General features: G+C 38.7%; 1 protein-coding gene and 1 long non-coding RNA gene across 7 annotated transcripts in view; both read right to left on the bottom strand.

The window, feature by feature from the left end:
- Window positions 1–22,120, bottom strand: part of LOC308646623 — a 39,873-nt gene extending 17,753 nt beyond the window's left edge. The window contains exons 1-2 of one of the 2 annotated variants that reach the window (XR_014021435.1): window positions 21,968–22,120; window positions 21,147–21,223 (exon numbers count right to left, since the gene is read on the bottom strand). This is a non-coding gene — a long non-coding RNA (uncharacterized lncRNA). The remainder of the gene's footprint in view (window positions 1–21,146; window positions 21,224–21,967) is intronic. The other variant, XR_014021436.1, reaches the window with a different exon arrangement.
- TIPIN (TIMELESS interacting protein) lies at window positions 893–15,392 on the bottom strand. 5 transcript variants are annotated; one of them, XM_081289941.1, is made up of 9 exons: window positions 14,692–15,382; window positions 13,978–14,041; window positions 12,981–13,118; window positions 12,783–12,861; window positions 12,506–12,581; window positions 8,877–8,999; window positions 8,578–8,641; window positions 4,071–4,277; window positions 893–1,395 (listed from the first exon to the last, which is right to left on the bottom strand). In XM_081289941.1, exons 3-9 carry the CDS (start codon window positions 13,108–13,110, stop codon window positions 1,217–1,219), a joined length of 858 nt encoding a protein of 285 aa, XP_081146067.1. In that variant the 5' UTR covers window positions 13,111–13,118; window positions 13,978–14,041; window positions 14,692–15,382; the 3' UTR covers window positions 893–1,216. The 5 variants fall into 5 exon arrangements, with proteins under 5 accessions (XP_081146067.1, XP_081146065.1, XP_081146066.1 ...); XM_081289939.1 differs by having other exon boundaries at window positions 13,978–14,043; window positions 14,447–15,380; XM_081289940.1 differs by having other exon boundaries at window positions 14,745–15,377.
- Window positions 22,121–27,781: the final 5,661 nt, after the last annotated feature.

Genomic DNA, 27,781 nt, shown 5'->3' with positions numbered 1-27,781 from the left:
TAGTTTAAGTAAGTCCCATTTGTTTATTCTTGTATGTAACTCTTGGGCTATGGGTGTCCTATTAAGGAATTTGGAGCCCGACCCCACAATATGTAGATCGGAGCCAACTTTTTCTTCTATCAGGTGCAGAGTCTCTGATTTGACATTAAAAAAAATTAAAAAGTGACACCAAGGCTGGGCACAGTGGTGCATGCCTGTAATCTCAGTGGCTTGGGAGGCTGAAGCAGGAGAATTTCAAGTTCAAAGCCAGCCTCATCAAAAGCGAAGCACTAAGCAACTCAGTGAGACCCTGTCTAAATAAAATACAAAACAGGGCTGGGGATGTATCTCAGTGATCGAGTGCCCCCGAGTTCAATCCCCAAGTACCAAAAGAAAAAAGAGACACTAAGCCCGGCACAGTGGCACACACCTGTAATCCCAGCGGCTCAGGAGGCTGAGGCAGGAGGATGTAAATTCAAAGCTAGCCTCAGCAGCTTAGTGAAGCTCTAAGCAACTTAGCAAGATCCTGTCTCTAAACAAAATTTTAAAAGTGACGTCAAGTCAGGCTTGGTGACACATAATTACAATCCCAGTGATCGGGGAAAAGGTAGGTTGATCACAAGTTCAAGGACAACCTCAGCAATTTAGCAAGACCTGTCTTAAAAAGGGCTCAATGGTATAGCACTCCTAGGTTTAATTCCCAGTAGCCCCCCCCAAAAAATTTAAATACATATTTACATCTTTTTTTTTTTAAGAGAGAGGGGAGAGAGAGAGAGAGAATTTTTAATATTTATTTTTCAGTTCTCGGCGGACACAACATCTTTGTTGGTATGTGGTGCTGAGGATCGAACCCGGGCCGCACGCATGCCAGGCGAGCGCGCTACCACTTGAGCCACATCCCCAGCCCCATATTTACATCTTAAAACATGCAATTTAGTGGAAATAAGGCATTTAATGCACACTAGTATTAGAAGCTGCTTAACTAATAATCACTTTATGAAGTCATATCTATATATAAAAAAAGACTTTACTAATATTACTGACAATTATAAATAAATATCAGAGTTTAAACAAGAATCCACAAACACTTTTACTACATAAGGGTTTTCTTACAAAGCAGACAAAATACACAATAATCCCAAACTTGCAGAAGAGTTAATAGATACTTTTTCTAAAGGGAAGAGTATCTAACTTTGATAACACTTCTGGATGAAGCATAAAATTACCTTTGCACATTTTAAAAGGATTGGTCCAGTTGTGTTTCCTCTAATTTTAATTGCTCCTCTTCATTTACAGAAGCATCATTATGTGAACTGACTAAAATGTCTTTGTTTAATCCATTTGACTCCTCATTTTGGTCTTCATCAATACAAATCTCTTCAACTGTCTGTGCCTTGGGTGTATTCATTAACATTTCTAAAGGAAAAATTATATTATTATTATTCATAAGGACCCGATTCAATCTTATATCTAAGGTATAAATATCTTCAAAAGCTTGGGTTAGTAGAAATAAAAACTATGATCATTTAATTATGATTACTTTTTTTGTTGTTACCACGGATTGAACCCAGGGGGACTCAACCACTGAGCCACATCCCCAGCCCTTTTTTTATGTTTTACTTAAGACAGGATCTTTGGGACTGGGGATGTGGCTCAAGCGGTAGTGCGCTCGCCTGGCATGCGTGCGGCCCGGGTTCGATCCTCAGCACCACATACCAACAAAGATGTTGTGTCCGCCGAAAACTGAAAAATAAATATTGAAATTCTCTCTCTCTCTAAAAAAAAAAGATTTAAAAAAATAACAAATAAAGACAGGATCTCACTGGGTTGCTTAGGGCCTCACTGAGTTGCTGAAGCTGGCTTTGAACTTGCCATCCTGTTGCCTTAGCCTCCTGAGCTACTGGGATTACAGGAGCCACTATACCCAGCTTGATTACACCTAATCCTATATGAGATTTTTACACTTGTATAAAGTCCACTTAAAATGCAAAGGGTCTTGGGGCTAGGTGAATAGCTCAGTGGTACTATGTGTGCACTTAGCAAACCCCTGCTCTATACTAGGGATCAAACCCAGGATGCTTTACAATGAACTACATCCCAAGCCCATTTTATTTGATAAAGAGTCTTGAGCTGGGGTTATGGCTTAGTGATAAAGCGCTCGCCTAGCATGTGGAAGGCCCTGGGTTTGATCCTCAGCACCACATAAAAATAAAATAAAGATATTGTGTCCAACTACAACTAAAAAAAAAATATATATATATATATATATATATTTTTTAAAAAGAGTCTTGCTAAACTGCTGGGACTGGCCTCAAGCCTGTGATCCTCCTGCCTCAGTTTCTCAAGTAGCTGGGATTATGGCATGGGCCACCACACCTGGTGCAAAGGGTCTTGAATGATACTAAACTCCAACTTTTAAAAAAAATTTTGGTATTAGGATACTTTACCACTGGGCTATAGCTTCAGCCCTTTTTATTTTTTTTTAGTTTGAGACAGAATCTTGCTAAGTTGTTTAGGGCCTCACTAAATAGCAGAGGCTGCCCTTGAACTTGTGATCTTCCTGCTTCAGTCTCCCAAGCTGCTGGGATTTTAGGCATGCACCACTGCACCTGTCTTAAATTCAAACTGCTAACTCACAACCAAGTGTAACTTCTCATTCAAAATCAGAACTACTTGAAAGAAGTTCAAAAAATCAAATGCATAATAATTTTATGTCAAAGTGATCTAAAGTAAAGAAAATTTAGGAAAATTACTTTTATTTGGGCAAATTTTAAGTTATATCTTATAAAGAGGTTAGACTTAAATACCTATTACCAGGTATATATTGAGATGGCAAGAAAGCTACTACTGTTAATTTTATCTTCATGTAATTTATTTTTGTAGTTGTAGATGAACAGAATACCTTTGTTGTATTGCTAAGTATTGGACCCAGTGCCTCACACATGCTAGGTAAGTGCTCTGCCACTGAGCTATAGTCCCAACCCAATATTCATGTAATTTTTCACATGGTAGTAATAAAACATTGGTAAAGATAAAAACTAAGTTCATTTTAGCTGAAAAAAATATCATGATTGGTAGTCACAATATTTAAGAATGTTGTAATATTAAGTGAAACTTGTTTTACAATATGGTCTTTACTTACCATATAATTATTTTTCCCACTTTGAAGGAAAAATCTAGAAATTGAGAAAACTTGTGATTCTTTTTAAAAATAGTTTTAATGCTTATTTATATAGTATCTAACCCCATAATCATTTTTAAAAACAGCAAATTTAGAGCTGAGGATATATAACTCAACTGTAGAGCAGGTACATTATCATACACAAAGCTGTGGGTTCAATCCCTGGCTCCAAATAAATAAAGAGCAAATCTTAAAGTGGGAAGGGATAAGCAAATGAACAGCCACCAAAAGTGCACCTCAGAACATAATAAAAAGAATTTAGTGGTTGGGGCTCAGCGGTAGAGCGCCTGCCTAGCATGTGCGAGGCCCTGGGTTCAATTCTCAGCACCACATAAAAATAAATAAAGGTATTGTTTCTGAAAAATAAATATTAAAAAAAAAAGAAGAATTTTAGTACCTATTTGTATCACAACAAATGGCTCTAAAATTCTCAATTGGTCCATGATTTAAAAAGTCAGGGAAGAGGGCTGGGGATGTGGCTCAAGCGGTAGCGCACTCGCCTGGCATGCGTGCGGCCCGGGTTCGATCCTCAGCACCACATACAAAGATGTTGTGTCCGCCAAAAACCAAAATAAATAAATATTTAAAAAAAAAAAAAAGTCAGGGAAGAATATATTTTTGAACAATTCAGAATCCTAGGAGATACTGAGCTATCCAGAAAACCATCTTAAACTCATTCTTTCAATATTTGCAAATAGCTCTCTTCCTCCCTCTCTCTCTCTCTCTCTCTCTCTCTCTCTCTCTCTCTCTCTCTCACACACACACACACACACACACACACACAGAAACTTAATATCACACTTTTCCATTCCAGGAGGTAGTTTATTTAGGTAGATAGTAGAGAAGTTAAAATTTTGAACATGCCTATGATATATTAATGGCAGCTCATAAAACCAAGCATAAAACTTACCATTTCCTAGGGACTGACTATTACTCAGTAGCTTTGCCTGCCTTCTTTCCAAGGCCAGTTGTTTATTTCTCTCAATTCTTTGTTGTTGCTCTTCTGTTAGGTTTCTACTTGACTCAGAAGCAAACTTCTCACTTTCAGATGAGTCTGTCAAAAATGGATCTAACTCGGCAGCAGTTACATCAAGGCCTTTGCTTTCCCCCACTTCATCTGCAGTAGAAAAGAAAAAATTAGTACAACTGAAGCCTTAGAAAAAAAGAGAGGGCTGGGGATGTGGCTCAAGCGGTAGCGCGCTCGCCTGGCATGTGTGCGGCCCGGGTTCGATCCTCAGCACCACATATAAACAAAGATGTTGTGTCCGCCGATAACTAAAAAAAAATAAATATTAAAAAATACATGCTTGATTCAAACAAGTTAAAGGAAAAAAAAAATTTTTTTTATTGGGGAGTACTAGGAATTGAACCCAGGGGCACTTAGCCACTGAGAAACATCCCCAGCTCTTTTTATTTTGAGATAGGGTCTTGTAAAATTGCTTAGAGCCTCACTAACTTGATGAAGTTGACTTTGAATTTGTGACCTCCTGCCTCAGCCTCCCAAACTGCTTAAATTACAGATATGTGCCACCACACCTGACCAAGAAATTTTTATAAAACACCTTAAAGGTGCATGTTTAGTCAAATGAAAATATTATTAAGTGGTAGAGTACTTGCCTAGCATACGCAAGGTCTTGAGTTAAATCCCCAACACTGCAAATAATAATTAAGAAAAATTAAGCCAAGCGCAGTGGCACATGCCTGTAATCCCAGTGGCTCGGGAAGCTGAGGCAGGAGGATCATGAGTTCAAAGCCACACTCAGCAAAAGCACAGCACTAAGCAACTTAGTGAGACCCTATCTCTAAATAAAATACAAAATAGGGCTGGGATGTGGCCTCAGGGGTTAAATACCCCTAAGTTCAATTCCTAGTATCTGCCCCCCCCCACACAAAAAATTAAATTTTATTAACATATTTAAAATGAGGACTGGGAAGCTGGACACAGTGGCTTACACCTCTAATCCCAGTTATTCAGAAGACTGAGGCAAGAGGATTGCAAGTTTGAGGCCAACCTAATGAGACCCCATCTTAAAAACTGAAAATAAAATGAGGGCCAAGGCTGAGGATGTGGCTCAGTGAGTAGGGTGCTTATCCAGCATCCACAAGGACCTGGGTTCAATCCCCAGCATCAAAAGCCAAAAATGAAAGGACTTTAAGTGCTAAACTACCACTTGTCCATATGACAGAATTAGTCTGTTCTATGAACTGAACTGAAAAATGCAAGAAACAGGCCCTCGTTTATTTTCAAAATTCAGCATAATATGACATGGAGATGCTTCTGATTGCCCAGGCAAGTAAACTGACATTGTGTTTTTACCAAACACCAGCAAAATGCACAAGTGGTAGTTTAAAAAGATCTGAAAAAGAACAAAATGCCTTCAGGTAGAATAGAAACACAAGCAAAAAATAACAAAATGGCAGAGATGAGACTTCACTTTCTCTCTGCGTCATCTACATTATGGGATTAAAAAATGATAACCCCAGGGACTGGGGTTATGGCTCAGCGGTAGAGCATCCGCCTTGCACATGCAAGGCCCTGGGTTAGATCCTCAGCACCACATATAAATAAATAAAATAAAGTTATTGTGTCCAACTACAAATAATAAATATTTTAAAAAGATATGATAACTCCAACAAATCTGACAAAGCCAGTTGAAAATTTTAAATCACTATATCCCCACTTGAAATATGAATTTATATCTCATCCCTGTCCTATAATATATATTATGACTTATGATATTAGGTAAAATAGTAGAAAATATCCCAAAACATGAAAATAAACCTCTACAATTACTTAGTGATATATACTTAATCCAGCCCTTTACACAAAAGCCTCTTTGGAAACTCCTTCCTTTGTAGTTAAAAAGCCACTTTTCCTTCCTGGAATGGTAAAATAGTTATGTGTCAAGAAACTAAAATGAGGGGCTGGGGATGTGGCTCAAGCGGTAGCGCGCTCGCCTGGCATGCGTGCGGCCCGGGTTCGATCCTCAGCACCACATACCAACAAAGATGTTGTGTTCGCCGAAAACTGAAAAATAAATATTAAAAAAATTATCTCTTTAAAAATAAATAAATAAATAAATAATAATAAAGGCATTGTTTGTCTCCATCTTCACCTAAAAAAATTAAAAAAAAAAAAAGAAAAAAGAAACTAAAATGCATTCCTTTGTCAAAAAATACTAATAGAATACTAATACTGCTGGAGAAGAAACAGGCACTAGAACCAATTATGAGTGAGGTATTTTTTTTTCTTTTAATATTTAGTTTTAGTTGTAGTTGGACACAATTCCTTTATGTTTGTTTACATATTTTTATGTGGTGCTGAGGATGGAACCCAGGGCCTCACACGTGCTAGGTGAGCACTCTACTGCTGAGTCACAACCCCAGCCCCCACCAGTGAGGTTTTTAATATGCTTTACCTTACAGAGCTTAGAAGATTCTAAATCAATAATAATGAAATACCCAAACAAGTATTTTTCATGAGCCACAAAAGAAAAACTACTTTAGTAGTAAATGATCTCTTTAATATAAACAATGTTGTATGGGGGAAAAATATGGATGTAACCACTGATGAGGCAGTGTATTGCTTTAACTAGGATATAAAGGGGATTAAAAAAAAAAAAAAAGCCTGTAATCCCAGCAGCTCAGGAGGCTGAGACGGGAAGATCGTGAGTTCAAAGCCAGCCTCAGCAAAAGCAAGGCACTGAGCAACTCAGTGAGACCCTGTCTCTAAATAAAATATAAAACAGGGCTGGGGATGTGGCTCAGAAGTTGAGTGCTCCTAAATTCAATCCCTACTACCTGCCCTCCCCACAAATTAAAACCCCAGATAACTTAAATCACATTCCTTCACTTTTTTTTAACAGGGTGGTGGGTACTGGGAATTGAACCCAGGGATACTTTACCACTAAGTTACATTCCCAGCCTTCCCCTCTACCTTTTTTTTTTTTTTTTTAAAGGCAGTGTTTAAATTGCTTAGGGCCTCACTAAGCTTACCAGGCTAGCCTTGAACTTGCAATCCTCCTGCTCAGGTTTCCAAGTCACTGGGATTACAGATGTACACCATCACACCAAACTCCTTCTCACTTTTTTTTTTTTTTTTTTTTTTTTTGTGGTGCTGGGGATGGAACCCATGGCCTTGTGCATGTGAGGCAAGCACTATACCAATTGAGCTATATCCCCAGCCCCTCCATCTCACTTTTAAAAGCAACTTATAATTAATTTTGGGGGATTCAATATGGAACCTGTATTTCCCACATCTATTAAAAGTTACAAAACATGTATGGAGCCATCGCACAGAAAATCTGATAACTGTACAGATCCTGTCGGCAGGAACCATCTGTGTTAATGTGTGTGACTGTCTATGGTTGCACTGTACAACTAACAAATGCAATCAACATCAGGAACAGTCACATGAGTCTTACTAAAATCCTACATTCAGAATGTGCACTATAAGTGAAATGCAAACTTTCATCATCACTGTATTCTGCCTAATCCAGGGGCACTTAATTACTGAGCCACATCCTCAGTCCTTTTTAATTTTTTTAAATTTTGAGACAGGGCCTCACTAAGTTGCTTAGGGCCTTACTAAGTTGCTGAGCCTGGTTTTAAACTTGCGATCCTCCTGCCTCAGCCTCCTGAGCTGCTGGTATTACAGGCATGTGTCACCATGCCCGACCACTCTATCTTGATACATATTTTTATTAACACACACTATAAAGGATTAATGGTCAGACAAATTCTCACAAGTTCACATTTTTTTAAAATTTATTTATATGTGGTGCTGAAAATTGAACCCAGTGCCTCACACATGCTAGGCAAGCACTCTGCCATTGAACCACAATCGCAGCCCTGCAACTATATCTTTAAGAAGCAAATTTCAGGGGCTGGAGCTGGGGCTGAGTGGCAGCGCACGTGCCTGGTACGTATGAGGCACTGGGTTTGATTCTCAGCACCACCTATGAAAAAAAAAAAAAAAAGATCTGTCAGCAACTAAAAAATATTTTAAAAAAAGAAACAAATTTCAGCCAGGCGTGGTGGCACACGCCTGGAATCCCAGTGCCTTGGGAAGCTGAGGCAGGAGGATCATGAGTTTAAAGCCAGCCTTAGCAATGGCATATGCTAAGCAACTCAGACCTGTCTCTAAATAAAATACAAAATAGGGCTGGGGATGTGGCTTAGTAGTTGAGTGGCCCTGAGTTCAATCCCCAGTACCACTCCCCTAAAAAAGAAAAAAAAAAAAAAAAAACAAATTTCATATGCATTCTAGATTTCCTAATACATTTTAACTTGTTCCTATCAACTGTACTGATTATATACACAATACAGATTGAGAATACAGTCCTCTGTTACCTACCCCAACTGGATCCATTTCTAAAAGCAAAATTGTTATAAAGCAGATAAACCTATATACTTACCATCATTGCTAACAAAATCTTCATGTAAAATAGGGAGATCAAGTCGAATTCGTTTTAAACAGGTCTGACAATAAAGAAGATATTTTTACATTTTCATCTAAATGTTAGGAAGAGAAGTGATCATTTATTCAATTCTTAGTTTCTAAAGAATTGTCCTTCAAATAAACACTATTAATTTTCCCTCTCTACCACAACAAATTTCAAAATGAAAACCCCAAAATAGCAATCTAACCTCAGCTGCATTTACCTTTGTTCTGTTTAGCACTGTGAACAACATTCATAATAATCACAATACTTACCTGCACTTCCTTTTTATTTCCCAGATATTCAACTCTGTCAATAAAATCCTCAAATTGCAGCTTAGGGAATAGCCTATGTGCCCAGTGCTCCATGTTTCTGATTAGTGTCTTCAAGTCTTCAGCCTGGCACATAAAAATAAAAATGCTAAATAGAAGACTCATTCTCACATTGGCCTTGTCAGCAGATTTCAGAACTGAAAAGAAACCCAAAGTCATTGGTGTCATATTTATAAGGTTAGGAAACTTTTAGAAGGAAATTTACAAAGAAAAATATTTACTAAGGGCTTAGAGGATTACAGTTCTAAAAGAGCACTGGATACATATTTTTAAAAATCAGAGGAGCTGAAGTTGGGCATGATGTTGCATGTTTGCAATCCAAGGCTGACATAGGAGGATCACAATTTCAGGGCCAACCTCAGAAACTTAGCGAGATCCTATCTCAAAAAATAAAAAGGGCAGAAGATGTAGTTCCATGGTAGAACACCTCTGGTCTCAATTCCTAGCCTCACAAAACATAAATAAACAAAATTAAAAACCAGATGAAAAAATACCAGTAAGAAAATTTCCAAGATAATAAAAATTTCCAAGATAACAATTTCAGAATTGTAAAGTAAAACCCCAAAATGAGCTTTAATACAATATGTCAAAATATCTCTCAGGAATCCTAACTGGAATAAGTTATAGTCCATATATGTATAAAAGGTCAAAATACACTCTACTATCAAGTGTATCTAAAAAGAACAATAATTAAAAAAAAACTTTCAGGAATAACTAAACACTGACAGATCCCAAAATCATATACTTAGAAAAAATCATTGAGAATTCAGAACTGTAAGGAATATATTTAAAAACCCCAAGGACAGAGACTAGAAAGAACAGTTTAAACATTCTCAAACCATTAATACCTCTCCATATTTGAAATTCCAATTAAGATTTTTTAAAAATGTAAATTAAAAATAAATTTTAATAAACTTGACTCATGAAAAGTAAAGTTATAAATTCCTGGTTTTGCTATAAAATATTCATTCTTCACTTTACAATATTTTAAAATACGAGAATGATTAAAGCACAGGCTCTACATCAGACTACATAAAGTCAAATTCCAATTCCATCACTTAAAAGCCATTTACATCTCTGTACCTATTTCCTCATGTGTGAGACTAATATACATACCTCACAGGGTTATTGTAAGGATTAATAAAAACAAGGTGCCACAGGCATGGTGAAGCATACCTGTAATCCCAGAGGTTCGGGAGGCTGAAGCATGAGGATCACAAAATCAAAGCCAGTCTTAGCAACTTAGCAAAGCCTTTGCAATTTAAAGAGACCCCGTCTCAAAATAAAATATAAAAGGGCTAGGTATGTGGCTCAGTGGTCAAGCACCCTTGGGTTCAATCCCTAGTACCAAAAATTAAAAAATAAAGAAATAAAACAAAAACCCTGATATGGCTCAGTGGTTAAGCACACTGAGGTTCAATCTCAGGTATCAAACAAGCAAACAGTGCACCTGACACTATGTAAATTCTGAAATGTTGCTATTTTTATTTGACCATGACTAGAAGCAAATGTCAAAACTACCAACTCTATCACTGACTAAATATGGGTTTTTTGTGTTTTTTTTTTTTGTTTTTAAAGAGAGTGAGAGAGGGAGGGAGAGGGGGAGGGAGAGGGGGAGAGAGAGGGGGAGAGAGAGAGTAAGAGAGAGAGAGAGGGAGGGAGGGAGAGGGAGGAGAGAGAATTTTAATTTTTTTTTTTTTAGTTATCAGCGGACACAACATCTTTGCTTTTTTGTGGTGCTGAGGATCGAACCTGGGCCGCACGCATGCCAGGCGAGCGGGCTACCTCTTGAGCACATCCCCAGCCCTAAATATGTAATACTAAGAACACAATCTCTTTTCATTCTCCCCTTCTAATAATAAAGGTATAAATTATTTTAAAGATTCAATTACCTAAAATCATTTTCCAGTTGGAAGTAGCTGATTAACGACCTCACAATGTCACATTAGACACAAAGGAACCAAGAAACGAAAAAACTGTGCTGGGGGCATAGCTCAGTGGTAGAGCATTTGCTTAGTGCTCTCAAAGTCCTGGGTTCAATCCCCAACATTCCAACATTGCAAAAACATGATAGTTAAAAAAAAAAACAAAACCAAAAAACTAAATACAGTTAAGTCCCAAGTTAATATAAGAAGAAAAAGTAGTGAGTGTTCAAAATTGTAAGAAAATCGTAAAAATTTCTAAGGGCAAAATACAGAATAAAGTAAACTCAAAGCACATTCTGGCCCAATGAAAAAACACAAAATGCCTATTCTTCATACAAACTTACTTATTTTAATAAAGGCTTATTATAAACATGATCAAGACTTCATAAATTCAAAGTACCAATTCATCACTAATACCTGAAAATTTCATCTACCACTATCCTATCTCGTCTAGTACTAGTACTACTACTACTATTACTACCTTAACCCTCAAGTAGTACAACAGCCTGAGTTGTTGACGACCTCCAGTTTCTTTCTCCTTACAAATTATCCTGCATACCATACACCTAAATGTTACTGTCAATATTATTTTAGTTGGGCAATTAAACATGAAGACTAAGCTCAGTTTTAATTATTGGCCATTGGCCACTCACTTAAAACTCTAAGTCTGTGACTAGATAATGGGACCAACACTCACTTCATAGATTGAAAATTAACAGAGAACATATTTGAAATACTTTAAACTGCAAAGCCCTATAAAAAGATTATCTACCAAAAACCTACCTAGTCTTATTATTCAAAGATAAGAGAATTTTAAAACACACATTTATACAGTGTACATCTGTTATTAAATGTTTTCATTTTTTCAAAAACTTTACTGATATCTATTAACCAGACACTGTCTCGTATCTTGGGGACATATAAGTGATCAATTCAGGCAGAGTCTTTGCCCTCATGAAGTTTAAAATCATTCTTTGAAGAACAAAGTAAATTTTATTCCTCCTATCTGTGTGTGTGTATTTGTGTTTGCTAATGGGGATTGAACCCAGAGATACTTTACCGTTAAGCTATACCTCATCTTTTTTTTTTTTTAATTTGAGATAGATCTCACGAAGTTGCCCAAGCTGGCCTCACACCTGTGATCCTCTTGCTTTCACCTCTCAAGTCATTGGATTCCAGGTGTGCACCACCACACCTAGCTTCCTCTAAATTTATAACTTTAAACTCAGGCTTAGAGACTCAGAAATGATTTTACCTAAGGCTATGACTTTACATATATATGTATGTATATCTACATATGATGTGACAAAAAATGAGACTACACAGACATATTTTCTAATTCTTTAAATAGTACCTTTTCCACTACATCACAACTGCTTTTCAGGTGATATTATGATTAATGGAAATATTTAAAGATTCTCAAGACCATAATGAGCGCACAGTTTACTGTTATTTTAAAAAACAAGACTAGGGCTGGGGCTGTAGCTCAGTGGGACAGTGCTTGCCTGGCATGCATGGGGCACTGGGTTCGATCCTCAGCACCACATAAAAATAAACAAATAAAATAAAGGCGTTCTGTCCCTCTACAACTATAAAAGATATTAAAAAAAAAAAAAAAGACAAAAAGGAAAATAAGACCTTTCTTACCTCATGACCTTTCCCTTTGAATTTTGTCTTATCAAACACATGCCTTAAGGCAGGAAGTCCTCTCTCTGAAATTAATCTGTAAATAGAAAAACATTTTGAATTTCAAGTTTCCTAGAGTGAAGTCCAAACCAAGACCATCGGAAAAAAAAATATTTTCTCCTAAATGAAAACAAATGTTTATAGAACAATCTGATTTTCAATTCATCCCAACCCAAAGCTTCTAACATTAGAAAAAAACAATAGCTATAAAGTATAAATGTGTATGGAAAACACGTACCTCTGAGCATCCAACTTGGGAATATTCCTTTTAACTGTTCTCTTTACAGGTACAGGAACAGGTGCTCTGGTCCCTGACCCTGAAGAAATATATCAAGAAGCAGCATTAAATAATTTAAGCCTTACTTACAAATTTATTATTTATAAGCTGATGGATGGATAAGTGAACATGGACACTTTTGTGAAACTCTATACAGACCTTCATCGGGTTCAGCTCCTTCACCATCTCTCTGCGGAGATGCTGGAGGTGGGAAAGGAAGAAAAGTTTCATCTTCTACATGTTCATAATCTGGCAGGTCAACTAAGCCATTCTCTTGCGGTTCTAACATTTTTTTCTCTAGGGGAAAAAAAAAGTAAAATTATTCTTATTTATCCAAAATAATATTCCTATTATACAGTTAAGTTCCAGATGAAGCAAGTTCATGGGTAAGCCACATTTTAGACTCACACATCATAAAAAAAAAAAAAGGAGAATAAAACAATGAGGAAAAAGACTAGGCTAGAAACTGGCACTGAGTTCTACTACAGACTCTACCACTGAATATGATTTTGAACAAAATCATTTTACATCAACTACTTGATGAGTTAATAAGCACCTGAGACTTCTTTTCAATGGCTTCTGTTTTAAGAATAAAAACCCCAAGGTCATGAGTAAACTGGCCTCTTTATACCTCTTTGGCCCCACTTTACATAACTCTCTTTGCCCCTTCTTTCAGTTCCTTGAAAAAGCCATATCCCTCATGGCCTTGGATCTTTGCAACTGCTATTTCCTATCTTAAATGCTCTTCCCTGACTCCTAATCTCTTTCAGATTTCCATTACCACCTCCTCAGAAAATCTATCCCAATTTCCTCAATTTAAATCCTCTTTTAATAAGCACTGATAATACCAAGTCTCACAGTAATTATTATTTCAACATTAGGTTTTGTGTGCTTATTTAATGTTTGTTTACCATACTAGACCAGGTAGGGCTCTTTGTGTTCCCCCACTGCATCCCTACTGCTGGTACATAAAAGGTGCTCAATATATATTTGTTAGTGAAGGAAGTAGAGAAAAGAATTACAAACCAGGCAAAGTGACATGCACCTATAGTCCCAGCACGCTAAAACAGGAAGATCCCTGAGCCCAAGCATTCCAGGTCACCCTGGGGAACACACTGACTCAGTCTTTAAAAATAAATAAAACAAGTATATTTACCTCTATTTCAATTAAGTCCTTTGGAAAGAAGTGGAGTTCAGAAATTCGAGGTTGACAGGGAGCTCTGAGTGTGGTGACAAGGCACAAACTATATTAAGTTCATCAAGGAAGTGTTCGGGCATGGGGCATGGGGCATAGGGCGAGGAGTGTCAGTAAACTGATGCTCCTTAGCTGCAGATCACATTTCCTACACTTCTTTCACGCCTTGACAATGGTGGCATAACTGCCTCTTTTTAAGACACTGATCAAACTCTTAACTTCCTCCTCTGATCCCCAAACTTTCAGAGGACTGAAGATTAACACACGTAATATCCAAACCACAATTCGTTCCCAGACCCTTCCGTTTCCCATGTCCAACTTTCCCATGTCCCCAAGTCGTCGGAACAGAAGCCCTCTGTCTGACTTTAATTCCCCTGGGTCCCACGGCTGAAAACATCACCCCTCCCAGCCTCCTCTCCAACTCTCATCTCGCTCCCCCGGTTCAACCGGGTTCATTCACTGCACATCCACAAGGCGCCCTCTGTGTTTATAGGGCCATCTACAGAAGCGGAGGGACCCGGAAACACGCTCGCTCCCGCCAGAAGGCTCGGCTTAGCGGCAGGCAGCCCTGAACGGCAACGCAGGTAAACGTGCCCGCCCCCACCGGTCCAGGCCGGTCCGGCCGCCCCCCGCTCCAGGGACGCTCCGCCGAAATCCTGTTCTCCAGCTCCTCACCCGCTCCCTGAGACTTCCCAGCTCCTGTCAAGCTCCGAAAGAAGCCTCCTCACCAAGAACTTCACTTTCGCGGCACCCGCTTTCAGCTCACGCCGCCTGCAGCCTCTGCGCAGTGGGCGCCCCTCTGGACGCAGCGGGTGAACTGAACTTCTCGCGAGACGCCGACACACCCGCGGTGTAAGAGCTCTCCGGGTTTGCCGCCAAATACACGCAGGGCCTGGGCGGGGCCTTTATGAAGCCCCGCCCCGCCCCGCGGCCACGCGGTTCCCCACGTTTCCGAATCTGGAGTTTTGCGTGCTTCGGCCGTCCTTCTTCCGAGGGGTTCTTTCTCTTCCTTTGCTTAAAGTTCATAGTTGTTACTTCCTGGACACTTTATACTTTGGAAGTGTTGAAAACTGAGTTGTGGAGGAAGTTAAAAACGGGTAGAGGGAAGCAGTATTGATTGCGAAACTGCCTTTTTCTCAGAGTTGATGGCGGAATGCCTGGAGCGTGAGTGCGGCTTTTCCTGGGTGCCAGGGATTGAGCCCAGGGGGCTCCACTGGGCTACTTCCCCAGCCCTTTTTATTTCTTTACTTTGAAGTGGCCTAAGTTTCCCAGGCTGGCATGGACCTTGTCATTGTCACGAATCGCACTTTGTAACGTAACTTTTTTTTTTTTTTTAAACTAGCCAGGCGCTTCGGGACACGCCTGTAATGCCAGCGACTCGCCACGCTGTCGCATGAGGATCTCCATCACCTCAGTAATTTAGCGAAACCCTGTCTTAAAAATGGGCTAGGGGGTATAGCGTAAAGCGCCTCAGGTTATTTCTCCCAAAAAAGGAAGAAAGAAAAGAAAAATAAAAATGATATCTGCAACAAATTATCTAACCATCCCGATTTGGCAAACTTAAAAGATAAAGTGTTAGCAAGAATATCCTAGGTATTTTTTTTTTTTTTTTTGGTACTGGCATGCCCCCGTTTTTTGAGCTACACCATCTCTGATTTTTTGTATGTTGAAATTAAAAATTTAAAGAATGGATCAAATATGTGAGGAGAATATGACAAAATTGCCAGTTCTATGTGCCTGAAGTTGTGTATGAAAATGTATATGCACATTTTTGCTTTATTTTTCCATAAAAATATATGCAAATTAATATAAATTAACAAAATTAGCATCAGTTTGAAACAAATGTCTCAACTTCATTACAAATGGCTGAGGCAGCAATTTTCTTTGCTGTTGATGCTGGGGACCACTGAGGTGGGTCCCCAACCCTATTTTGTATTTTTTTTTTGGGGGGGGGGGGCTGGGGGATTGAAACCACTGCCTTGTGCGTGCCAGGCAAGCACTCTACCAACTGAGCTATATCCCCAGCCCAAAACTTTCTCATTTTGGAGGTGGGCGTTACCAGGGATTGAACTCAAGGGTATTTGACCACTGAGCCCCATTTCCAGACCAATTTTGTATTTTATTTATTTTTGTGGTGCTGGAGATTGAACCCAGGGCCTTGTGCATGCCAGGTAAGCCCTCTACCAAGTGAGCTATATCACCAGCTCCTATTTTGTATTTTATTTAGAGACAGGGTCTCACTGAGTTGCTTAGCACCTGTTTTTTTTTTTTTTTTTTTTTTGTACCGGGAATTGAACTCAGGCACACAATCACTGAGCCACATTCCCAGTCCTATTTTGTATTTTATTTTGAGACAGGGTCTCACTCAGTTGCTAAGCCCCTTGCCCATTGCTGAGGCTGGCTTTGAAATCCTAATCCTCCTAATCCTGCCTCAGCCTCTCCTAGCCCCTGGGATTACAGGCGTGTGCCACCATGCCTGGCAAGAAGTACACTCCTTATTATCCAGATAACAATCTGTATTATACACTTTTTGTTTAATCAAGTAAATGTGAAAGCACTATGAGAAGTTAAAAAGTTATACACTCCCCCCAAAACAAAACAAGAACTGAAAGTATACTCAGAGTATGAACTCAGTTCCGTCATTTTCTGGTTGGTGACCTTTGTGCTTTAGTTTCCTCATTACAGTATTAATAAATAGTACCTACTTCCAGTTGTGAGGCATTAAGAGTATCTATCATTAGCCACAATTTTTTTTTTTTAGAGAGAGAAAGAATTTATTTATATATATATATATATATATATATATATATATATATATATATATATTTATTTATTTATTTATTTTCGGCAGACACAACATCTTTGTTTGTATGTGGTGGTGAGGATAGAACCTGGGCCGCCACGCATGCCAGGTGAGCGTGCTACTGCTTGAGCCACATCCCCAGCCCATAGCCACACCATTTTTAGAATGCTTTACTCTTAGGAAATGTCAAGATTTTGTTAAGTAATTGTAGACCCATGTGAATAAATGATCACACCTGTAAATAATTGGTATTGCCAAATCCAGATTGTCTTTTTTTCCTTATATGAAGACTAGGGGCTGGGGATGTGGCTTTGTAGTAGGGTGCTGACCCAGGCCCATTTGAGACCCTGGGTTCAAACCCCAGCACTGCAAACAACAAAAAAACAGAACTATCTTTTCTTTAGCAGTTTCACCAAAAATATTCCTATAGTACAAGTCATTAAAAATCTTTTAAGGGGCTGGGGATGTGGCTCAAGCGGTAGCGCGCTCGCCTGGCATGCGTGCGGCCCAGGTTCGATCCTCAGCACCACATACAAACAAAGATGTTGTGTCCGCCGAAAACTAAAAAATAAATATTAAAAATTCTCTCTCTCTCTCTCCCCCCTCTCACTCTCTCTTTAAAAAAAAAAAAAAAAATCTTTAAGGGGCTGGAGTTGTGGCTCAGTGGTAGAGCACTTGCCTAGCATGTGTGAGGCCCTGGGTTCGATCCTTAGCACCACATATAAATAAATAAATAAAAATAAAGGTATTGTGTCCAACTATAACAAAAATAAATAAATAAATAAAAATAAAAAGTCTTTTAAAACAATTTAATGTTTAAAAAGTAAATAGGGGCCTAGTACAGTGGTGCACACCTATAATCCCAGCAACTGGGGAGGTTGAGCAGGAGGATGGCAAGTTCAAGGCCAGACTCAGCAAGTTAGTGAAGCCCTAAGCAACTTATTGAAACCCTGTCTCAAAATAAAAAGAACTGGAGATGAGACTCAGTGTTATATACCCTGGATTAAATTCCTAGTACCAAATAAAAAAATAAAAATTAATATTTTTTTTAGATAAAAAGGGTTGGGGCTGTTGCTCAGTGGTTAAGCACCTCTGCATTCAATCCCTGGGATCAAAAACAAAACTGAATAGGGTTAAAAAAGAAAAATGAAAACTATCAAAGGATCAAACATTGAGTACTGAATGTGCAAATTTTTCTGGCAAACAGGGAACCAAGTCTACCACAGATCTAGATAGGCTTTCAAGATGTGGTTTGGAAGAAAAGAAGTGAGGTAAATCTTTTAAAACCAAAAGCCCATGAATTACATCCCACATTAAAAAAAAAAAAAATCTTGCTAAACACAGTGGCACACACCTGTAATCTCAGCTACTTGGGAAGCTGAGGCAGGAAGATCACAAGTTTGAGGACAGCTTAGGCAATTTAGCAAGATGCTGTTTCAAAATAAAATTTAGATAACTGGGGATGCAGCTCAGTAGTAAAAGTGCCCCCCTTGGGCTGGAGTTGTAGCCACAAGCTGCTGGTAGAGCACTTGTCTAGCATATGTGAGGCCCTGGGTTTGATTATCAGCACTACATATAAATAAATGAATAAAATAAAGGTCCATCAACATCTAAAAAAATATTTTTTTAAAAATGCCCCTGGGTTCAATCACTAGGGGGGAAAAGTCTCAGACTGGGGATATAGCTCAGTGGTAGAGCATTTGTTTAGCCCACAAATCCTGGGTTCAATCCCTAGTACTGTTGTAACAAACCCAGCCTCAGCAACTTATCAAGGCCCTGGCTCTAAAAGCTCCCTTTCACCTTCTGAATGTACCCCTTATTTCTCTAAGTCTTATTTATTTTTAATATTTTTTTAGTTGTAGATGGACACAATGCCTTCATTTGTTTTGTTTTGTTTTGTTTTTTAATGTGGTGCCTCGGATCCAATTCAGTGCCTCATGCAAGCTAGGCAAGCGCTCTACCACTGAGCCACAACCTGACCCAAGTTTTTTTAAAAAGTTTTTTTTTTCTCTCCTCTCTGCTCTTCCCCCATCCCCTAACAAGATTAGGGAGAAAGTGTTATCTTTTCTTCCCCAAGTTAATTGCCCTTGTACACCCCACTACACGAAGGAGATGCCTACAGAGGATCTGGAAAGTGAATATCTCCCAAATTAACAAGTGAATCCTAACACGCCTTTAGGGTACCCTGGGACCCCCCCCAACCCCCCCCCCCCAGGATTCCCTACCATAGCACACCTGGAATGTAATCCTTGAAAGGTTCCTTTAAAACCCTCCAGTACTTCCTGATCGAGAGAGTCACAACCTTTGGGACTGGAGTCCTCTGTGTTTCTCCTTTGCTAACAAAGCAATAAACTTTTTTCCTTTTTTTCTCAAAACGGTGTCCTCATTATTAAATTGGCATTGATCGCACTGGGGACAGGGACCAAGTTTTTTGTTACACTGTGATGGCAAAACCAGACCTGGTTGTGATGGTGGGCTGGGGCTGTAGCTCCGTGGTGGAGCTCTTGCCTAACGTGTGAAACACTGGGTTCAATCCTCAACACCACATAAAGATAAATAAATAAATAAAATAAAGGTATTGTGTCCATCTACAACTAAAAATATATTTTTTAAAAATGAGTTAGGGGCTGGGGATGTGGCTCAAGCGATAGCACGCTCGCCTGGTATGTGCGGGGTGCTGGGTTCGATCCTCAGCACCACATAAAATAAAATAAAGATATTGTATCTATCCACCGAAAACTGAAAAATAAATATTAAAAAAAAAAGATTTAGGTCCAGTGGCACACGCCTGTTATCCTAGTAACTCCAGAGGCTGAGGCAGGAGGATCATGATTTCAAACCCAGCCTCAGCATCTTATCAAGCCCTGGCTCTAATAAAATACATAAAAAGGGCTTGGATGTGGCTTAGAGGTTAAGCGCCACTGGATTCAATCCCTGGTTTAAAAAAAAAAAAAAGTTATGGTCATAAACCAATGCTTGGGGAAAGGGTCAGTTTTGTCCTCCCTACCCCCTAGCCTTTCTCTGGGAAGCATAATTAACCATGAGTCCCTACCTTTTGGGTTATAAATAACTGCCTTAGGAGCTGGACTGCACTCTTGAAATGTGAAAGAAGCCTGTGAAAAGAGCCCTTTCTTCTTACCTGTTTCTGTAAGCAAGCTGTATGTTAGAGACCCTGCACTAGGCTGCCAATTGCATAAATTAGGGCTTTTTTTTCTTTTTTTTTTAAGAGGAAAAAGCTCCAATGATAGGATGGGTCTAAAATGATGCCAAACAACCTATAAATGTAGACACTGTGAATCAGGGCTCAGAATTTGGAGTTTCGTTTTCCTCTGGGCCTGCTGGCATGATAGAACATTTAGATTCTCCTCTCTGAGTGCTGCTTGCTGCTTCCAGATCAGTCAGTACCTTGAAGGAAAAAAAAGCAAAATCTTCAGGTCTTGTTGATTGCTGTTTTGGGGTTTTTTTGTGTTTTTTTTTTTTGGGGGGGGTTTGTTTTAGTATAAACATGTGGTTCTATTTTCAGAGACATAAATATTTCAGTTACAAATATAAATCATCATTGTCCACATATGGTATAACTTTGATTTTGATTAGAATCAACGAAACTAAAGTGGCAATTTTCAGTTTTATTAAAATAAAGTGATTTTGAAATTGTTTACAATAGCTTCTTTAATGCTTGAGATTTTTACCAGTTTATAACTTTGTTACAAAGATAATCAGCATAACATATTTAATAGATTTGTTTGTATTTAAGGAAGATCACTTGATTGGCTGGTTTTATCTGGACTCCTCACTTAGGTAAACACTGATCTGGCTGGAGATAATGGTCTGCTGTGTACTTGAGGACTCTGTCTCAAAAATATGGCTACCCTTGCCCCCTGACTTGTGTGTGACAAATCAAAATTGTGATGATATCACCTAGGCAGGTCTGCAGTGGCATTAGCAACCAAGGTGACGCGAGGCAGGGTTTACAAATTAGGATCAACTCAACTGCAAATTACAGGAAGCAAAAGGGAAAGAAAAAGAAAATAAGCTAAATAAACTAAAATTCTAATAAACAAGATCAAATTTTGTCTTTCCCATATAAGAAGTCTTAAGGTCGGGGCTGGGGATGTGGCTCAAGTGGTAGCGCTCTCGCCTGGCCCGGGTTCGATCCTCAGCACCACATACAAACAAAGATGTTGTGTCTGCCGAGAACTAAAAAAAAATAAATAAATATTTTAAAAAAAGAAAGAAAAAAAAGAATTTTAAAAGAAGTCTTAAGGTAGTAAATCCAAAGTCAGCATGGTGCTCCATGTTTTTAGAATCCAGTCCCCTATCTCCTTACCATGCAATCATTCCTCTCTCAAGTTTGTCTCTCAAGCTCTGTCCAAGAGCTCTCACTTGCCAAGTTCCAACTATATTCTGGTCAATAGGAAAGAGGAAAAAAGATTGAGATGGCCCCACATTTTCAGAACAATTCCCAGAAGCTGCATGCAATTCTGGTTACTCGTATTATCCAGAATGTAATCAATCACATGGTCACACTTAGGTGTAAGGGATGATAGGAATGTAGTCTTTATTCTTGTTGGCCACATGCCCAGTAGGAACACAGGATTTCTACAACTGTGGAAGAGGGGTGAAAAGATGTCAGACACAACTAGCAAATGACCATAAATAACAAGATCGAAAAAAATGAATACATTAATTTTGCAAATTTACCATTTGCAAAAATATGAAGCATATGATACTTAGTATTTTCATAAGACTGCACACAAGTAATTCTCAGCATAAGACTTATTTTGTCACTGTAAACTGATTTATACCTTTGGGAATCTAAGAACTTATCTTCAAACCACAATATTGGCTCTACTAATAACTAAAAGCCTGATCAATTCACTTTATTCTTTTGAGTCTGGTCTTTTGTAATACACAAGGTATGGAGTAAATGACCCCAAAGGTATTATTTTAATGAAGAATACTAAAGCCTAAAGTAAAAATCAACAGGTATTGACTGATCATTCTAGTTTTGTAATAAAACAGTGTCTTTTCTGTTAATAAGCTTACAGTTAAATTGGTAAAGTAAGATAACCTTTGAACACATGGAAAATGTCTGAGGATGCCCATTATTTTATGAGTTCATTCCCGAGACAAAAGAGAAAAACTCACCTTCCCAGGGCTCCATGTGTCAGATGTATACTGTATACTCTGGTCTCTCAACTGCATGAGATTTCAAGTCAGAAGAGAGATGGAGTGAAGATGGAGGCACTGCTTGGCATTTCATTGTGATACAATAACCAGCATCCAAAAATAATAGGGCAAGAGGTGTTAGAGGTCATGTTCAGTGTCTAGTGTCAGCAGCGAGAGTGGGAGATCTACTTGCACCCCATGGTGGCATCAACAAGATCAACATTAGAATAGCAGAACAATATAATTTTGGTATTAGTCCTATATAGCTACTGAGCCTTTTTTTCTGCACACTCATAGATTCTAGGAGACATTTGGATCCTTTAATAAATATATTTTCTGTTTAAACTAGAAATGAGACTAGATTCTGTTATTTGCAACTGTGGATCCTAACTAAAACACACTGACTGATTATAATTAAGACAACACATAATTAAATGTTGATTAATTTAGAAATAATAGATTGATAAGTGCTACAACCCAGGCACAGTGGTGCACACCTATATCTTAGTGCTTCAGGAAGCTGAGGCAGCAGGATCATGAGTTTGAAGCCAGGCTCAGTAATTTAGCGAGGCCCTAAGCAGTGAACCCTGCTCAGAGTTCAATGAGACCCTGTTTCAAAATAAAACACAAACAAAGAGCTGGAGATGTGGCTAAGTGGTTGAACACTGTGAGTTCAATCCCCAGTACCAAATAAATAAATAAATAAATGTTATGGATGTTCTGAAGAAAGAAAAATGAACAAGAGTTGTCAGGGAAGACTTCTGGAAAGATATGGAACTTCAGCTGTATCTTGGAATTAAGTAGGATTTAAATAGATGGATAGACAGTTGTTTTAAGATAACAGAAATATAAACAAATAATTAACCTTTGTGGGTGTGGTGGTACATATCTGTAATCCCAGCAACTCTGGAGGCTGAGGCAGGAGGATTCCAAGTCCCAGGCCAACCTGGACAATTTATCAAGATCCTGTCTCAAAAAAAAAAAAAAAAAAAAAAGGGATTGGACATGGTGGTGCACACCTGTAATCCCAGTGACTTGGGAGGCTGAGACAGGAGGGTTGTAAGTTCAAAGTCAGTATCAGCAACTTAGTGAGGCTCTAAGCAATTTAGTGAGACCCTGGAGAGGTGGGGGGAGGGGGGAGAGGGAAAGAGGGAGGAAGGGAGGGGATTGAAATAACTTGTGCTGGGAAAAATGGAAAATAAAATTGGGATATGACATAATTAACTGGTACTGAGAAAAATAAAATTGGGATAGCTATGTTTTTGGTGGGTACCCAGAAGCACTTTACCATTGATCTACATCCCTAGCCCTTTTTGGTGGTTGTTGTTTTTGTTTTGAAACAGGGTCTTGCTAAATTGCTTAAGAGTCTAAGTTGCGAAAGCTGGCTTAGAACTTGCAACCCTCCTGCCTCAGCCTCTTGAGTTGCTGGGATTATAGGTACACACAGTGTACCACTGTGCCCATACAGGATAGCTATTTTTTAAAAAAATAATTATTTTATTATTTTATTTATTTTTATGTAGTGCTAAGGATTGAACCTAGTCCCTCACACATGCTAGGCAAGCATTCTGCCATGGAGCTACAGCCCAACCCAGGGACAACTATTTTAAACAGAGAGATCACATCATGTTAATACACCCTCATATTAAATATTATTTTAATATAATATTGGATACATATAAAATATGTTTTCACATGTCATAATAAAAACTGTGAATCTAATATCCATTCTAAGAATTGGTCTATAGCTTCCATATATGAGTTTATTTCCCATTCTCCTGAATCCTCCAGCTTACTGAGATCACTCCTATTTTATATTTACCATTCTTTTTAAAAATAGTTTTAGAGCTGGGCACGGTGGTGAACACCTGTAATCCCAGCATCTTGGGAGGCTAAGACAGGAGGATTGTGACTTCAAAGCCAGCCTCAGCAATGGCAAGGCACTAAGCAACTCTGTGAGACCCTGTCTCTAAATAAAATGCAAAATAGGGCTGGGGCTGTAGCTTAATAGTTGAGTGCCCCTGAGTTCAATCCCTGGTACCCCCACTCCACGCAAAAATAGTTTTAGCATATACATATGGGCCCAAAATATAAACAATTTTAATACTGTTTGGGGGCTTTATAAAAATTACATCAAACTATACGCAGTCTGTTGGGCTTGCTTGTCTTACTCTATATTTTGTTCTATGATTCTTTCACATTGTTTCAGATAACTGTAGTTCAGAAATTTTTCACTGCTGTATACTATTCTATTTTTGAATCACTACAGTTTATTTAAGCATTCTCTCATTGAAGAACATTTAGAATGTTTCCAGTTGTTTTGCAACCATGAACAGTGTTACTTTTGACATTCTTTTTTCCCTTGGTACTGGGGATTGAAACTAGGTGCTCTCTACCACTGAGATAAATCCCCAGCCCTTCATAAAATTTTATTTTGGAACAGGATATCACAAAGTTTCCCAGGTTGGCCTGGAACTTACCATTCTCCTACATCAGCTTCCCAAGTAGATGGGTGGGACAATGTGTGCCACCATGCCTGATGTGTGTGTGTGTGTGTGTGTGTGTGTAGACACACACACATTCTTATACATGTAACATATATGTTAATTAAAGGGGCAAAGACTTGAGAAGATAGGAGAGAATGATTTAAGTCACAGGCAGAAGGGATAGCCTTTGATTGGAGGGTGAATCACTTCACTCTTTTTAAAAATTTTTTAATACTTTTATTTATTTGTTTATTTTAATATATTTTGTGCTGAGAATCAAACCCAGTGTCTCACATGTGCTAGCCAAGCACTTACCGCTGAGCCACAACCACAGCCTCTACTTGTCTCTTAATATGAAGGACAGTAAGTTTAGATGCAGGTGTGATAGTTTCGTGATAGGAAGAGTCAAAGAAGATAAAACCAGGTCACTCCAGAGTTGAGGTTTTCTCAGGAAAGCACAATGAAAAGTAAAAGAGACATGGACTTGAAGTATTTGCAGAAAGCAACTTAACCACTGAACTGAATCTGAGCTGAATGGAGAAATGACAACGGAAGGAGACAGGGTTAAAGTGGAAACTTAACTGAATTTGAGCTCTGGATGGTGCTTGAGGTTTGATTCTAGGAAAGCACTTGAGCAAGTAAGCCAAAAAAAAAAAAAAAAAAAACAATTGCAGATTGTATTTTGGTGGCTCACACCTGCAATCCCAGCTCCTTGGGAGGCTGAGGTGGAAGGACAATTAGAGCACAGAAATTTGAATCAAGCTATGCAACATAATGAGACCTCATCTCTTAAAACAAATAAACAAAAAAGGATAGAGTGTTTAATTTTTTTTTAGTTGTAGATGGACACAATGTCTTTATTTTTTATTTACTTTTATGTGGTGCTGAGGATGGAACCCAGGGCCTCACACGTGCAAGGCAAGTGCTCTACCACTGTGTCACAACTGCAGCCTAAAGGTTTAAATTTTGATACTGGAGACTTTACTATTTTAGAATCATGCAAATGCCCAGGATTTCAGCTACAGTCTCTCTTTTCTTCATAGTTCAAATACAGTTGATTTAACACTGATCATTTTCACTTTCACTGCCTGTGGAAGTTGGGATCTCTCCCTAAATTTATTTATTTATTTGCTCCCCCCACCTCCTTCCCTTCTTTCTCTCTTACTTTTTGTGATCCTGGGGATCACATGTCCTCATACATGCTAGGCAACTGCTCTATCTCTGAGTCTTATCCCCAGCACCTTCCCAAGATTTCTGTAAGTTCACAGTGAGATGGGTTTTCATGATTATATGGGCCTCTGAGTTGCTCAATCTCACATCTTATTACTGTTCTAAAACATTCAACGTAGGCCTGTAGGCCCTTTCTCCAATTTCAACAATAAATTTATTCCTTTAGTTTTCATGGGGAGAGAGTTACATGGTACTTGATCAAGACTTTTTTTTTTTTTTTTTTTTTTGGTACCAGGGATTGAACCCATGGCCACTTAACCACTGAACCATATCCCCAGCCTTTCTTTTATATTTTATTTTAAGACAGGGTCTCACTAGGTTGCCTACAGCCTAACTTGCTGAGGCTGGCTTTGAACCTGCGATCCTCCTGCCTCAGCCTTTCCAGCCACTGGAATTATAGGTTTGTGCCACTGTACCTGGCTAAAGCCTTCATTCTAATGTTACCTTCCCTATTTTTCTCCTTCCTTTCCATGTCTTCTGTTGTGTAGACCATGTTCCCCAGTTTTTTCTTAAGCTTGAAGCTGGCTAACACCCTCAGGTTGAACCAGAAGCAATGTAAACAGGTGCTTACCAACTTAAAGGACTTATTAAAATACAGTATTCTTGGGGCTGGGGATGTGGCTCAAGCGGTAGAGCGCTCGCCTGGCATGCTGTGCGGCCCAGGTTCGATCCTCAGCACCACATACCAACAAAGATGTTGTGTCCGCCAAAATCTAAAATTAACATTAAAATTCTTTCTCTCTCTCTCTCTCTCTCTCTCTCTCTCTCTCTCTCTCTCTCTCTCCCCCCCCCCTCTCTCTCTCACTAAAAAAAAAAAATATAGTATTCTTCACAACTAGAACATTTCACTTCCACAGAGGACTTTAATGCCATATATTAAAGCAGTAAATTGTTCTCATCTCCATCACAAATACAATGTGATCCAACTGAAATGGTTGTGTTGTTTTGAGAAGGGTTCTGGCTATGTTGCTCTGCTGGATCTCCCAGCTCAGGAGATCCTTCTGCCTCAGCCTCCTGAGTAGCTGGGATTACAGGCATGTACCACCATGCTTGGCTCATCCAACTATAATTTGATGGAAAAGAAGGGTACTAAGAAAGCATTCCCACTGGGCATAGTGGCACACACCTGTGATCCCAGGAAGTCAGGAGGCTGAGGCAGGAGGATCACAAGGTCAAAGCCAGCCTCAGCAACTTAGTGAGGCCCTAAGCAACTTAGCAAGATGCTGTCTCAAAATTAAAAAAAAAAAAAAAAGAAAAAGAAACCAGTCAACTATGTAGCGTAATAAGACCAGCACAGTTTGATTTCATGTCTCACTTTTTAAATTACTTATACTATATCCTCAATAGTAAGTTATTTTGCAATTCTGAAAAATATTTGAAAAAAAAACTTTAGGTTTTTTAAAACTCTCATAATTTTGAAATGTCTTTTGTTCAAATGTTTGAAAAGAACATTCTTACCAGGTGAGGGAGCTGGAGAGCTATTCCTAAGCATTTTCACAAGGAAGGTGCATTACTAAAGATTTAAAGTTTAGCTTTGCACAGAGGCAGTATTGTAGCCTATGAATTTATCTGAGGTATGATTATTGCTAATTGAAAACTTTTGGAAAAGTTTTCAATTAGCAATGGAGACTGATTAAAACAAAACAAAACAGGTGCAATGGTCGGTTCTTGCCTGTAATCTCAACAACTGGGGAGGCTGAGGCAGGAGGATCACAAGTTTGAGGCCAGCCTCAGCAATTTAGTGAGGCCCTAAGCATTTTAGTGAGACCCTGTCTCAAAATAAAAAAGCAAAACAGACTGCGGATGCAGCTCAGTGGTAAAGTACCCCTGGGTTAAATCTCTAATATTAAAAAAAAATTTGTTCTTTAAAGAAAATGAAGAGGCAAACTAATAGTCAGGAAAAGAATCATTGCAAATATATGCCTGACAAAGGACTTGTATCTGGAGAATATAAGAATTCTTATAACACCATAATAGACAAAAAATTAAAAATGGCAAAAAAAATTCTGAACATTCATTTTGCAAAGAAGATATCTGAATGTCAAACCAGCACAAAAATAGTCTGAATATCATTAGT

This window comes from Spermophilus citellus (genome assembly GCF_964194105.1).
Source record: "Spermophilus citellus genome assembly, chromosome: 4".
Lineage (NCBI taxonomy): Eukaryota > Metazoa > Chordata > Mammalia > Rodentia > Sciuridae > Spermophilus > Spermophilus citellus.
Note: the sequence above shows the minus strand (reverse complement) of the source record. Positions and strands in the feature narration are given on the sequence as shown.